We start from the raw sequence: 14,080 nt of genomic DNA on the forward strand, positions 1-14,080 counted from the left end.
GAACACTATTTGTCTGAACCCATCCCTTGTCTTCTCAGTAACATGAGGAATTTGTACACCACCTCACCTTTTAGACGAGCAGAGCAGACCAGAGAAACTGGAATGACTGCCAAGTCCCAGAGGAATCCTGAGTATTGGGTTATAAAGTAACTCTGGTCACTGTCTAAGGTGAAAGTCATTGGACTGACAATTAGGAAAGCTTCTGTCCCTGGGGCTGCTCTTCTCGAGAGGACAGTATTGGATGAGACACTTCCAGAGTCAGCGAGACAAGCAGCTCAGTGCAAATGAACCAACTGGTGAACCTCAGCCCACCATGCACCTGATTTGAGTAGATATGAAATGAAATGTGTTAATTTAAGTCTTGATTAAAGAACTTAAATTGTCAATTTTAACCCTGAGTTGCCATGACTCTGCTGAGAGACAGGAATTCAGCTGTGTGTCTGTGCATTTTGTTTCTCCTTTGATGCTCTGCACATTTTGTGGATGCCAAGACTAAAAAACATTGCCTTTGAAGGATTCTTGGTCAGCAGAATGGATCAGATGCATGGATACCATCCCTGAGGTGGAAGAACAGACAGATCAGGCAGAAAATACCTGCTTTCTTCCTTAGAACATGGAAACCAGTTGGCTGTTATATTCTCATTACATTTTAATGCTGTTCCAGTCTTCACTGGGGGCAATACTGGAGGTATTGTCTCTCTTGTGGGCACAGCGGAGGACAGAGCGCTTTTTTTCAGATGCCACCTCTTCTGATTAGACAGGGTTATTCAATATTAGCTGCACAGTAGCTCAGGGCCTGCCTGCTCAGAGGCATCACCTCGTTAGGTGGACATGAGTAATCTCAGCTGCTGCCCAAGCAAGATCTGTGCAGGCTGCTCTCCTGTTTGGAGAACAAATCGCTTGTGATCCACCAGGAATCACAGGCTTCCTGCAGAACAGGGTCCGTTGTCTCACTGGACAGTAGTGCAAGTGTTGACAAGTTGAAATAAGGCTCTGGGAGTCCTCCAGAAAAGTCACTTGCATCTTCCACATCTGTGTGATTTCTATATGTACCCCTGGCAAGAGTATCGAGTCCCAGAATAACTGTCAGTCGTCATCAAAAACGCTGCTGTTCCTGTTACTGAAGCTGTTTTCCTTGACCATCACTCGGTACGAGATGCGCATGAACGAGCCGGTGAGCAGCACTACAAAGAGGATGAGGAGCAAGGACCAGACCCCTGATTCGATCCCCTTGAGGAAGGTTGGGCTGTCCTGGGGGACGGTGTTGGTCAGATTCAGCAGGTACCCAAGAGTCCAGCCTGCTGATGGGTCACCCATCTATTGGCATGAAAAGGAGGAGAGGTCACAAGAGAAGGAGACAGTCTAGACCCTAGCTGTGTTTCTGTCCGCAGGCCCAAGGCCTCCTATACTTTTTTTTGAGACTGATCCAAGGATTAACCTTAAAATGAGGAGCTTTCCCACTGTCAGTACACTAATAGCCCTTAACTGCCCTGACCAGTCACACCTGGCACTTCCACCCACCCCCTTGCCCGTGGGGCTGGGAGCTCCATTTAAGCTCTGGCCTGGGCAGCTACTTTTTCCTAAGCTGGGCTGTAGGTATGTGCTGTTCCTTCTGCTTCCTGACTGGATTTTCCAGATAGGCCTCAGGTCTACATTATGAGTAGCTCTGTCCCTGATTGAACCTCAGACTTACATTTTAAGTGGCTTTCTTTCTGGTTTTCCAGGCTGGGCTCTTAGGCTGGACCCTGGACCTACCTCACTCCCTTGCCTTAGTCTGATGATCATGACGTGGCTGACTGACCCGCCCTGCTCGGTGGGACCAGGCCTTTGCTGATGAGGTGAGAAGAAGTCTGGGAATAAGTTTTCTTTTCTTTTGCAGAGGGGAGAACTTGAATCAGATCCTGAAGCAATTTCAGACCTTAGAAGCCAGTTATAAACCCTCACCAGTATAAAGGTGATTGCAAAGAGTAAAGCAGCATCTTTTGGCTCAGGAAATATTGTCAGCAGTTTGTCCTTAGCATTAAGTGGTGATAAAGCCATACTTCCCTTTTGGGCGTAGACTGTTAAAGATTATATTGCTTCAGGTTAGATTTTGACCCATCTGTTTTTCACTTGTGACACGTCTAATCTCTAGCTCTCTGAGACGTCTTGTTTATCTCATGACCATTGTGAATTTATTTTGCAAAACCAGCTTGCTGGAGAAACCTAGCTAGTTAGGGCTTGTAGGAGCTGGGGACAGGCTGGCTTTACTGAAACGAGCCCTCCCTCATGATTAGAAATACCACGCTGTAGGTAACTGACCTTCTTCTGGAATGCAGTCCAGACAGACCTGTCCAAGTCAAACATGTATCCCTTTGTGCTGAGATGAAAGATGAAGGCAGACACGAGGCAATAATCAGCAAGTGTATCCAGGCTTGTTTGGGACTCTTTGACCAGCTGGTGTTATTTCCAAAAGAAGATGGGGGGAAAAAAAATAAGTAAATATTCAGTAGCTGAATTTCAGGCCTGCTCTAGCCTCTCTAATGCTCTGGGAGTGGAGAAGTGTCTGCACACTGTGCAGTCCTGTGCAGACTGAAACCCTGTTCCCTGCACCCACTGGGCTGTGGTCTGGGAACCAGTGTCATCTCTTAGTGCCTTTGTTCCCGTGTTATTAAAGAGCAGGCGGTTCCAAGAGCAGCAGGGCTGGCAGCCAGGTCTCCGACAGTTGCCTTGCAGGTGAACTGCTTGGTGTGACTCTGCTCTCTAATTAGATTGAGTTAATGCCACAGCCTTTCTCTCAACAGGAATATTAACAAGATCTTTCTTTTCTATCCAGAAGAGAATGGTTTAAGGAACTGCTTATGGGCTTTACTACCCCATTAGCAAACCCTGTAGAAATTGTCCAGTTTGAATGTTACTGGGGATGTTTGGTCAGTGTAGGTGCAAGTGAGGGTCACCAGTTGAGGAAAATAATTTACAAAGTCCCCCTGGCTTGATCCCTGTGGGCGCAGGTGAAATGGGAAAGCCCCTGAAGTCTGAGGGGATGTGCTCCTTGCACTTAAGGACTGGAGGATAACAGGAAGGGCAAAGTGATGCATGGGAGTGAGTAGACAGCCTTCCTGTTTGATCCCTAATATCCACTAAAAGGTACTTGTGGCTTTTCATTTAACTGAGTGCAGGTGTTACCAGCAGCAGCTGGGATTTGAAAGGAAGGAAAATAAGGGGAGCCTGTTTCCTCAAAGTAAAAAGGATATGAAAAAAACAAACAAAAAAACCCAAACAAACAAAAACTGGCAAATCCAGATTCTCTCAGTCTGAGCCCTGTGGGCTTTCACAACAGACTGTTCCTTGCGACCCACTCTCCCTGCACACTAAGTTATTCCCCAGTTACCTCTTTGACAGACATTCCACAAAGCCTGTTGACTGCCTGGCCCAAGTCTGGAGAGCGTACAGTTTCTCTCATGAAATCCATGGCCTCAGACATCACCTATAACAGCAGCAGCAACAATCATCAGGCTGGACTGCACTCTGCATCCTTGCGTTGCATGCAGTGCCTCTGGGAAAGCCGTGGCAGTATCCGTGTGGTGTGCTGCCAGGGTGCCCTTTCTGTGGGTCTGCGGTGGCTACAAGTACCTCTGGGTGCAAAGAAAACAAGCAGATGTGTTTCTGTCTGGAGATGGAGACAAGGCTGCTGCTAGCTTGCATGCAGCAGCCTTCCTGGCCCTGCCTGATCAGCAGGCTGGTCCTTACGCTCCTGGGCACAGTGTCCATGGGGAACTTCTGAAATTCCTCCCTCTGCATTCATGGAAATGCATTCAGCTTCTTGTAGGATCTTGAGATGGTCCTGGCTTAATGTCTCAGTGACTCTGGATGCTAGATCCAGGGTCTCAGATATGAGCATGCCCAGATGTCTGCTCAGAGTGGCAGAGGAGCTTTGGCTTCACCACACACCTGGTGTGGGAAGAGCTTCTCAGCACACAAGTCCTGACTGCTCTATCCTTGCTGGCTCACCTGAGCTCCCGTAGAGCTCTGTAGAGCTCTGCAGAGCTCCAAAGTTTGTCTCACAAGCAGTTGTTTCTGAGACGTGGATGAAGAAAGCTCTGCCACGGTCAGCAGTGGGAAGCTGTGGTCCATGTTTGGACAGCTTTGTGCCAATGAAGGGGAGAGCACAGGAGTCCGTATGTGCAGCATGAGAACTGGCCGTCTTGGTTAGTAGAGGGCACAGTGTCATAGAATCATAGAATGGTTTGTGTTGAAGGGACCTTCAAAGCTCCCCCAGTGCCACCCCTGCCATGAGCAGGGACATCTGCACCAGCTCAGGTTGCTCAGAGCCCCGTCCAGCCTGGCCTGAGATGTCTCCAGGGTTGGAGTATCTACCACCTCTCTGGCCAACCTGGGCCAGCGTTTTACCACCCAAATACTGGAACAGTGTGGCTGTTTCCACTGTATTTATTAATGACCAACCTGGTCCTATTTCATGGGTTCTCCATACCAGTTGCCTACCCCAGTGTAAATGAGAACTCACCAGAAACCTGGTCCGAGAGGGCTTGAAAACACTGCTGAGGAGATGCTTGAAGAAGCTGCAGGAAGAGGAGGCGTTGAGCAGCCTTTGCACGAGTCCCATGCAGGCGGTGGGATTGCTGGAGCCGGTGATGTTGAAGACCTCAGGGCCAGGGATGTCCGATGTGTCATTGCTGACAGCACAAGGCCCCGTGTGCACTGAATGCCACTGCACTTCCCGGGAGTAGGAGAGGGGCCAGCAGGGATTAGACATGGTTTTAGCACTTCTCTGTTCCTAGAGGCAGAATAAAACAAGGACAGAGGCAGCAAGAGAAGAGGCTGCCATCCCAGGCCTTCACAAAGGAATACAAAATGCAACACAGTGAAGAACAGTTTTCCTTTGTCACCACAATGATGTAAATGAGCAGAAAGGCTGCAGAAGGTTTGCCAAACCTTATGTCAACTAGTGAACCCAGGCTGGTGCAGGAGGCTCCCAGCTCCGGAAGAGTTCAGGGCAAGCTGCAGTGCCCAGACCTGCTGTGGGGTGCTGAGGAGTCCCAGCTCTACCTGCTCTTCCATAGGCCGAAAACACAATTTCAGTGAATCCCGTACTCTTTGTAGAGGCAAGAAAGAGGTCTGACTTCCGAATGGTTCAACCCCAAAGTGCTTCTTATTTCTAGGAATTGCCCAGTATAACTGTGGTGAAGTGAGTCTCCATGTGGGATGTTCAGGTCTCAAATGAGGAGAGCTCTGGAGAGAGCAATTCTGTGCTCGTGTGTATTAAGTCAGAAGCCAAATAGAGCCTGCAAGTAGGAACCTCTGGAACTGGTGCCTGTGTGTCTACTTGGAGGGCATCGATTTGAGCATAGTGAGTATGTCTGACAAAAACAGTGGATTTTTTTAGATATATGCAAATGCCTTCTATGAAACATGGTGATGGACATTTTACTCACTAGCAGCTATGCTTTATGCAACTGTCATTCAGTGCAGAGGGTTAATATTCTGTCCAGGAATTTTGCAAATGTCCTTCTGGCAGATACTCACTTGAATGAGTGTGGAGAGCAGGCTGCTGCGGAGCTGGTCCGTGCCGTGGCAGGGGCAGCGGCGAGTGTACACGCTGTGTGTCTGCCCATACAGCTGCAGCCTGGCTCCCTCCATTGGTGCCTGGTTCTCTTCTTTTACCCCGGCAGTGAGCTGTGCTGAGGTTCCTCCCACAGACAGGACTCCTGCCGTCCCCTTCCCGGAGGGGACTAACTGTCCCCGCCAGTCGTACTGACCCAAAAAGAACCAGAGAGATCAGTTCTTAAGACTTTTATGTCTGGGTCATGGTCAGATTCAAGCATTAGTGCAGAGAGAGAGAAAGCAGCTTTCTGCTACAGTACAACCCAACGCTATTTTTTCTTTCCTCACAGGACAGGAGGATGCTGAACCAGTGGCTTTTGAGGGAACAGACAAGCCGTTGTATGAGCACTGCCAGCTGCATGAGAGCTCCACACAGCCAGCAAGAGCAAACAGGGCTCGCCATCCTGCACAGCTGTTCAAGGGTCTCAGCAGGTAAGAGCAGGGGAGAGAAGAGAGGGTGGTGGTGGTGGGGAGTGGGAAGGAGGTTTCCAGGTGGACAAATAGGGGTTTCAAGTGCTGCCTTGGTGCTAAAGTGGTCCTCCTGTCAGATGAACCCTGTGGTTTCATCTCCTGCTGGCTCGCAGAACTGATTTTTGGCAGTGCTGGAGATGGCAGTAACAGGCAGGACAGTTTGTGCTGACTGCACGTGTGAGCGTTCTGTGCATGGCCAGGGGAGGCAATTCCCTCAGCAGTGCACGCTTGCTGCTGGCTGTCAGAACAGCCTTGGAGTTCTTCTTGACACCCCTTGGCTTGAGAAGCCATGGGTAGAACAAGGAAATTTAAATGTATTATTGTTGTTTAGCAAGTGCCTTCTGAGTACAGAGCAGGCCCCTGTGCTGGGACACCCAGCTGTGTTCTCATTCGCGTTTCAATGAGAGGAAATTTGATGGGCTTTTGTTTTTGCAGCAAAAGACTGTGTATCTCTGTCTACCCTCTATGGGATGCCCTGTGGGACAGCTGGGCTCCAGTGGGCTCCACAGCAGCGATGCTGTTTGGTGGTGCTGAGCTGGAGCTGCAGGGACTTGGGGCAGTGGGGTTCTTGGTGATACCCCAGGGCCAGGCCACATAGGGATGTCTATGTGAGCATCCTGGATGTGCTGTCCAAAGAGCTTCACATGTGTTAGGGCGACTACATGAACATGCCCAGGAAAGGCTAGATTAGAGGTTTGGTCCTTCAATCCAGTTTTAACCGCCTCACATGTCCCCCAGCCAGCTGGTGTTGGATATAACCTGCCTCCTCTAAAAGGCAGTGCAAGCCATGCTTTTAAGCATCGTTTAAAGTACAGGGCTTTAATGATCTCTCCATATGTTTCTGTGCCTGTTTGTGAATGGGAATTGCTCAGCTTAGTTCTGTACTCCCCAGCCAGGATCATCCTTTACCTTGAAGAAGTTCCCCAGGACATAATTAACAGCAACCCAATTGAATGCTTCCTTTTCTGGACTGGAGAGGATTTGTGCCCTCTGGAAGTCAAAGGGGGATGACTTCAGGGCCACAGTCAGGGCTGCAAGGACACCGTCAGGGAGGGTGGGATGAGTGAGGCTAAACAGGAAAGAAAAAGAAGGCACAGTTGTGGTTACGGGAGCAGCCCACACTGGGGGCACAGCTGTAGGGCTTCTGCTGCGCTCACCACTCTGGATGGAAGCACAGACACAGTGTCAGTCCCACTCCTGGTGCTCTGTCCCTCTCCCCTTGCAGGACACTGGGGCAAGAACAGCAGGGCAGTGATTTGAGTAGTTGTGTCATTGTTCAAGAATTTGGGAGTTTAGTACTTTATGCCACTGAAGGATCCTGTGGTCTTGACCCAGTGGCCTGGCCCCCTCCAGAACTTTTCCCCAGTCTATAAAAGGAGATAAAGTTCCCAGTAATGAGATAATAGAGAACAGGATCCACTTAAGTGTGTAAGATAAGGTAGATCTTCCCACCGCCGCTCCCAAACCCTGCAAATCCATGTGGGTTGTCACATAAACTGAAAACACTTCAGCTTCCAGACTGGCAGATGTTTTCCCAAGCACTAATCGTGAAGGGGACTTTATGCAGACCGATAGCAGTAGCAAGACTGCCTTCATCACAGCTCCTTGGTGGGCGACAGTGTGGAGACACAGCCATGCTGTACTCCCCTCGAGCGTGGGGACCTGAAGAAGGTTTACCTGACCGTCAGGGTGGGGATGGAACACACTGCAGAGCAGACAGGGTGAGATGCATTTACGGAATGATCCGTGTGACGCGTGCTGATCTCTGGGTGTGGGTTTGCAACATTCACTCACTTCAGCTGCCTCATGCTGGCGGATGCTCCGAAGTAGAGGGGGGTTTGGCTGTGCTGATCTGCTGGGATCCCTTTCTGGGCCCAGTTCAAACATGACTCCAAGCTCTTCTCTACATTCTGAGGAAAATCTGAGTAGTTGGAGATTCCCAGACCTGATGACCAGGGGAAAGAATGAAATTTTTGGAGGAAAGATAATGGAGAAGTGTGAGAGCTGTTACCCAAGAGGCTGCAGTCCTATGAGGAATGAAGGAGTTCCTCCTGCTAAAATATGGTATGGGGAGCAAAACAGCACATGCAGGGCTGTCAGGCTTTGGAACAGGCTGCCCAGGGCAGTGGTGGAGGCACCATCCCTGGAGGGGTTGAACAGACATGGAGATTAAGTTCTCAGGGATGTGGGGCAGTGCTAGGGGTGGGTTAACAGTTGGACTCAACGATCTGGTGGGTCTCTTCCCAACAAAATGATTCTATGATTTTATGTAAATCCCAAATCTCACAGAGAACCCTAGCTCTGCTGCTATGTCCCATAAATGACCACACATCAGCCATAGGACAGCTGCAACAGCTGAGGCTGTCCCAGCCCATGGAGGAAGAAATGTGACTTTAGCCGCTATAGAAGATAAGCAAAAGGACCCACTGCCGCGCAGACAGAGCCGGGGCTGCGTCAGCTCTCTCCTCCAGCCACTTCCTCTTGTGTTGGCAGAGGTGGGTGGCTTCTGAGCCCTGTGCCTGCAAGCGAGACACCCCTGCTCTAGACAAAGCTGGTGCTGGGTGGAAGGAAGCTGTATGCAAGCCTTGACCAACCTCCCAGCAAGGTTCAAGGAGCTCTTAAATGCTGGTTTTGAGCCTCTGCCCAGAAATAGCCTCACTTCCCCAGCCTCTGGCTCACTCGGCTTCCTGGTGTGTGACTACATCACCACGTGCTTTGCTCTCCTGGGCTCTGTACAGGGGTGGGCTGTGGATTGTCTACGGCCACTCGAAAGCTGTGACCACCCTGCCGTGCAGACAGAGAACTTCTTACATTTGGGGAAGAGACCTGCCTGGACTTTCTGCTCCTGCTGCTAACAAACTGCTGCACCGAGCTACAGTTGCTGTTTTTAACCCAACCAGTGAACGTGGCAGCAGGCAAGGGACACTACAAGGTTTCAGGGAGCCCTTATTGCATCTCCTGTGTGTGGTTTGTGTTGCTTACAGCTTGCAAGGGCACAAACCCTCTTGTCTGCTTGCTGTGCAGCTGCCCTCCCACACTACACTGCTACTGAAAGTTCAAGGGTTTCCCAGTATCGCACTATAATTGGGCTTCAACATGAAAGCAAGATTGAGAGAGAGGGAAGGAAAACCCCAAGCATTAATGCATGAAACCCTTTCAGCGGGCTTTGGCAGGGCCAAACTGATTCAAACTAGTGAGGAAGACCCCAATATTCTCCAAAATGTCACACCTAAAGACAAACTCAACTCATGTTTGTGCAGTCAAACCCCATGCAGGGGGTCAGAGCCTTCACACCTCGGCTGTCCTGGAGCTGCACCACTTACTGCCCAGTCACAAGGAGGCGGAAGATACCAGGAGTCACCCTGCAGCTGGATTTGTCTCTGTTGCTGTTCACTGTCTCACCTGGGTGAGAAGCTCAGCAACCTTGGCTCTGCCACTGATCTATGGGGGCATCAGGGTGCCCCCAGCCCCTCTGTGTGCTTCCCTGCCAGCAGCAGGGCAATAAACTGTCACCTGCTACTGCCAAGTGCTCAGACATACAGCTGCGTATGGTAAATCTCACATTGAGAAGACCCAGGCTGAAAATAAGCTTCACTGTCACCACGATTTCGGTACACAGCTGGATGATACAGGAGCCGAGGAAATTGTGGCAATAGTCCATGCACAGATCTCCATCCATCCCACACCAGTCCCACAGACCACTGAGTGTGACTTGGGCACCTTACCTTGCACCAGACAGGAGCTGCAGTCCCTGATCACCCCGGTCTTGTTTCCCTTGGTGGTGGTCCACTGGTAGACGAACAGCATGGTGTGGGATGAGCCAGCATCCAGAACAATGCCATACTGGAAAACCCCAAAAACATTCTATATAAACACCACTGAATGCTGCTTTATTATTGTAGGGTTACTCAGTGTTATGTAGGTGTTCTGGGTAACCCATGGGCCTGCACTGCAGTATTTGAGTTTGCTTTCTACATGCAAAGAAAGGGTGAAGCCAGAAGATGATGTGGATTTGCAGAGAAACATCTGCATTTCTGAATACACATGAGGAGCGACGGGAGCGTAGAGAAACCTGGGAATGTATCAGACCTCCAGTGGCATGTTCTGTAGCTGTTCCTGAGACCAAGCAGAGGCTTTCCACTGAGAGCTGAGCCATCTGGAGCTCAGGAAAAACAGGTCCTAAAGCAGCAGAAGATGGAAACATACAGCTCTCATCTGATTTTGGGACTCAGACTGCTGCTGGATTCATTTGCTAACGAGGTACGGCTTTTGTGCAGGAATTGGAAGGCTGTGGTCTGCTTCTGGTTCTGAGGAACCCGAGACTCCCACAGCAGTTTGATGGTGTGACATGGACTGGGTTTGCATGCCAGCCCTGCAGCACGCTGGGACCAACCAGCACATACACTGTCCAGGGCAGCAGCCCTGAGGAGACCAAGATAATATCTTGGCAGAACCAGCAGCAGAAAACATGAGATTTCTCAACACCTCGTCCCCTGATAGTTTCCTGTTGCCCAGCAGTGATGCCAAGGGCTTCCCTAGTTTGCCACCCAGCATCTGATCCATTTGCTGCTGTCTGAGCCTTGCTGAGCTGCACCTTATATGTGAGGGTTAGGAAATGAGAGACCACTGAGGTACAGCCCTGTGGCTGTTCTGGATGTCCCCACACTCAAAATATCCCCAGTGCTGGTCTAGAGTCTCCTCCTCTCCTCCAAACTGAGACATGACCCCAAACTGGGACATCTCCTATACAGACGGGAAAGAAAATAATGAGATCTGTGAGGTACGTGGTAGTGCATGGGTTTAAGCTATGTCTCGCACAGAAATAGTTGTAGCTGTGACTAAGTGGGAGGTGAAGCCTCCTGAAAGGTTGATGTTAATACCATCAGAAGGGCTTTAACACAAAACGGAGCTTGGCTGCAGCCTCCAAGCGGAGCTGGCTGCCTGTTGCCTTCCTGGGAGCTCCCAGCTGCACCAGACCCAGCGCCCGGGCCAGGAACTGGTGGGACTGGAGCAGAAACGCGGAAGGAGGATGGAGCTCCCTGCCCGAGCCTGCTGGCATCCTCCCACATGAGTGACAGCTCATGTTTCTCGCAGGGACACGTCGGCTGCCGCAGAAGAGGAAGGAACGAATGGTATTGGTGGAGAAACCTGGATTTTTTTCCTCCTTCACAAAATGAGAGACTGCTGCTGGGAGCTCAAGGGAGGAGCAGGCATGGCCGTGTTTCTGCCCCAACTCAACGCCAGGGAGGAGCAATATGGAGCAATAAGGGTATTTTTTAAATCAAATCAAATCAAAATTTTTAAATCAAAATCAAATTTTGTTTTTGAGAGGAGTGTGGAGAAGGGGTAGTGTCTCTAAACATGCAGGTTAACCTACTTCTGTTTGAGTAAACCACAGCGTGCCACCGATCTCACCTTGGCCGCGGTGCAGCAGGAGGCAGAGTGCATGGGCGTTAACCCCCCAGGCACCAGGCAGAGCCGACTCCGCTGCCTACAGAAGGTTGGCTCTTTGGTTAAAATCAAGAGAGGGCAGAAGAGGAGAAGGCATGGAAGATAATTTTTTTATTTAAAGACAGAAGTAGCAGTTCAGGGCCAAATTCCTGCTGAGTTTCAAGAGGCACCTAGCTCTTTCCCTCCTCTGACACCCTGGTCCCTTGCTGCTCCAGGTGGCTCCTGACATGGGCTGTCTCTCCTCAGCCTGAGTGAGCATCTCTGCTGATCCATGGGCCGTATCCAGCCTGTGTTTCTCTGACAAGCCAAAGAGGTTGGCTTGGTTTTGGTTCAAAAAGCTACAGCATCTTGGAGGATGCCAAACCCATCCTCACAGTCTTGTTCTAGTCCCTTCCTCAGTATTTCAGGCTAATAAATAACTCAGTAGTGCAAAGAACGTAAAAAGCAACAAAACACACCAATTTAAAAGCCTGACTTGCACAAAGAAATGGGCAAGTTCTGCTTAAGCAGCAGCCCCACAGATGAGGAGAAGGTCCATTGCTCGTTGTCCCGCTTGACCTCTGGCTTGGCCACCCTTTGGGCAGGTGGACACGCTTACCTTGGTCCTGAGAGGTGCGACGGGCACATCTTTAGTGGAGACACAAAGCAGCACGATGCCCGTCAGTCCTGCTGCGATCACCAGCCATGGGGGAAGGAGTTCACGCCAAGACATGAAGTGCTTTCTCCTTTCGCAACGAATCAAAAGAGGAAGCAGTGGAGCAGCAAACTAACAGCAACTGCTTTTTATAACCTTTAAAAAGAGGAGAAAGGCGGGGCTGGGGCCAGGCTGCGACTGCAGCCCGGCCCCAAGCCACAGGGACCACAAGGAGCGTGTGGGCCAAGCTGCGATGCGTCAGGCAGTCCTCCTTTCCGTTGCTCCATGCAATAAATAAAACGACGGCTTCGTGCCCGTTTCAGCGCGAGCTTTGCAAAGGCATCGGTGCAACCTCGAAACTGCCCCAGGCGACGGGGTTGAGGTAAACAGAAATGTGGGGTTAACTCAGGTATGCAATAAGCAGAAAGCAGGCAAAACTCATCCGTTTGGTATTCTGCGCCTGGCAGTGCTAGCTGCCAAATTTAGAAGTGGGGAAACTCCTTGTTGCTGGGTTTACTCCATATCTGGGGGCTCCAGGGTGGACATGGGGCGCTTCCCTGCAAGTGTGTGTCTGTTGGGTTGGGGCAGAGCATACACACCTGGATCCTTCAGACTGCTCCTGCTTCCTCCTTCACTCTCAAGCATCACTCGGGACAGGAAAACATCTGCATGCTTGGGTTTCCACCCACAGGAGACTCTGGCTGGTTTGGTTTTTGCTGTGGGAGGGAGACTGGGGAGGCTGCTCAGGTCGTTTGCCCCTAGAAGGGAGAGTCAGTGTAGGTGCCTGTATTTGCCTTCTCAGCAGCTTCCCCATGAAAAATAGCCAACACCTGCACAGAACATAAGCCCATGTTCTCCTTTCTGGTGGCTACAAAGGTATGTCCCCGAAACCAGAATTTCTGAAGAAAACGTCTTAGTCCCAAGAGCGGTGCTTCTTTCAGGCCGTCCCAATCTGCTACGTAGAGACTGGGTCTAGGAATAAAAGTGCAACATCTTTAAAGAAATAGTTTGGTTTGTGTGAGCCTGGACCCTTTATTGGCAAGGCCATCTTGTGCCCACCGGAGGACTTCACCAGTCAGGCTTCTGTCTGCAGAACTACAGGAATGACACCTTTTTGGTCTTGTGGGAGTGTTTGGAGATGCATCTCTCAATCTTAGCCTTGGTTTAAGCAAAGTGCCAGAAATGCCTCATCTTCCTTCAGAGTTTAGACTCCAGATTTTGCTCGTTGGCAACTAGAATGCATCTGCAGATGTCCTTGTAGTGACAGGACAAGTGCCAATGGTTTTAAATTGAAAGAGGGTAGATTTAAACTGCACATAAGAGATGTTTCACAGTGAGGGTGGTGAAACCCTGAACAGGCTGCCCAGAAAAGCTGTGGATGCCCCATCATTAGAAGTGTTCGAGGTCAGGTTGGACGGGGCTCTGAGCAACCTGGTCTAGTGGAAGGTGTCCCTGCCCATGGCAGGGGGCTGGACTGGATGAGCTTTAAAGGTCTCTTCCAGCACAAACCATTCTGTGCTGCTTTGTTTTGCTTACACTTGGCCTGACAATGCTCTGCCTTGCAACATAGACATGGATTAAATTGCCAGAGTGCTGTCAGTCCTCCTGCCCCTGCTCTCACACCTGCCCAGGAAGACAAGCGAGCATTCATACCCTTCAGTTGTGAGGATGTGAGCAGCAGTTCAGCTTGCTGCAGTGCCACAAACAAAACAGGCACCCCAGGCGTTCTCCTGTCTCGGAGAAATGCTGCATGTGGGATGCGTGGGGCGGCTGGCTGATTGCTCGTGCCCATGGCGAGGTCACTGTAGTTTATACCAATATCACGACATATCATCAGCATCTAAGGATATCCAGGATATCCAGCTTGAGGGAGGAGCTGCCAGATCCTGCTGTGCTCAGGCCAGTCCTGCTGCAGCCGGGACC

At 50.4% G+C, this 14,080-nt stretch overlaps 1 protein-coding gene across 1 annotated transcript; it reads right to left on the minus strand.

Annotated features, from left to right (window-relative positions):
- Positions 1-1,086: 1,086 nt before the first annotated feature.
- LOC308047323 (ectonucleoside triphosphate diphosphohydrolase 2-like) lies at positions 1,087-12,235 on the minus strand (the record flags this gene model as incomplete). The annotated part of the gene is made up of 9 exons (XM_080355738.1): positions 1,087-1,317; positions 2,302-2,436; positions 3,371-3,466; positions 4,505-4,774; positions 5,524-5,751; positions 6,982-7,141; positions 7,867-8,017; positions 9,798-9,915; positions 12,122-12,235. 9 exons carry the CDS (start codon positions 12,233-12,235, stop codon positions 1,087-1,089), a joined length of 1,503 nt encoding a protein of 500 aa, XP_080211864.1.
- Between the last annotated feature and the right edge of the window lie 1,845 nt (positions 12,236-14,080).

The sequence above is a fragment of the Nesoenas mayeri genome (genome assembly GCF_963082525.1).
Source record: "Nesoenas mayeri genome assembly, chromosome: 18".
Lineage (NCBI taxonomy): Eukaryota > Metazoa > Chordata > Aves > Columbiformes > Columbidae > Nesoenas > Nesoenas mayeri.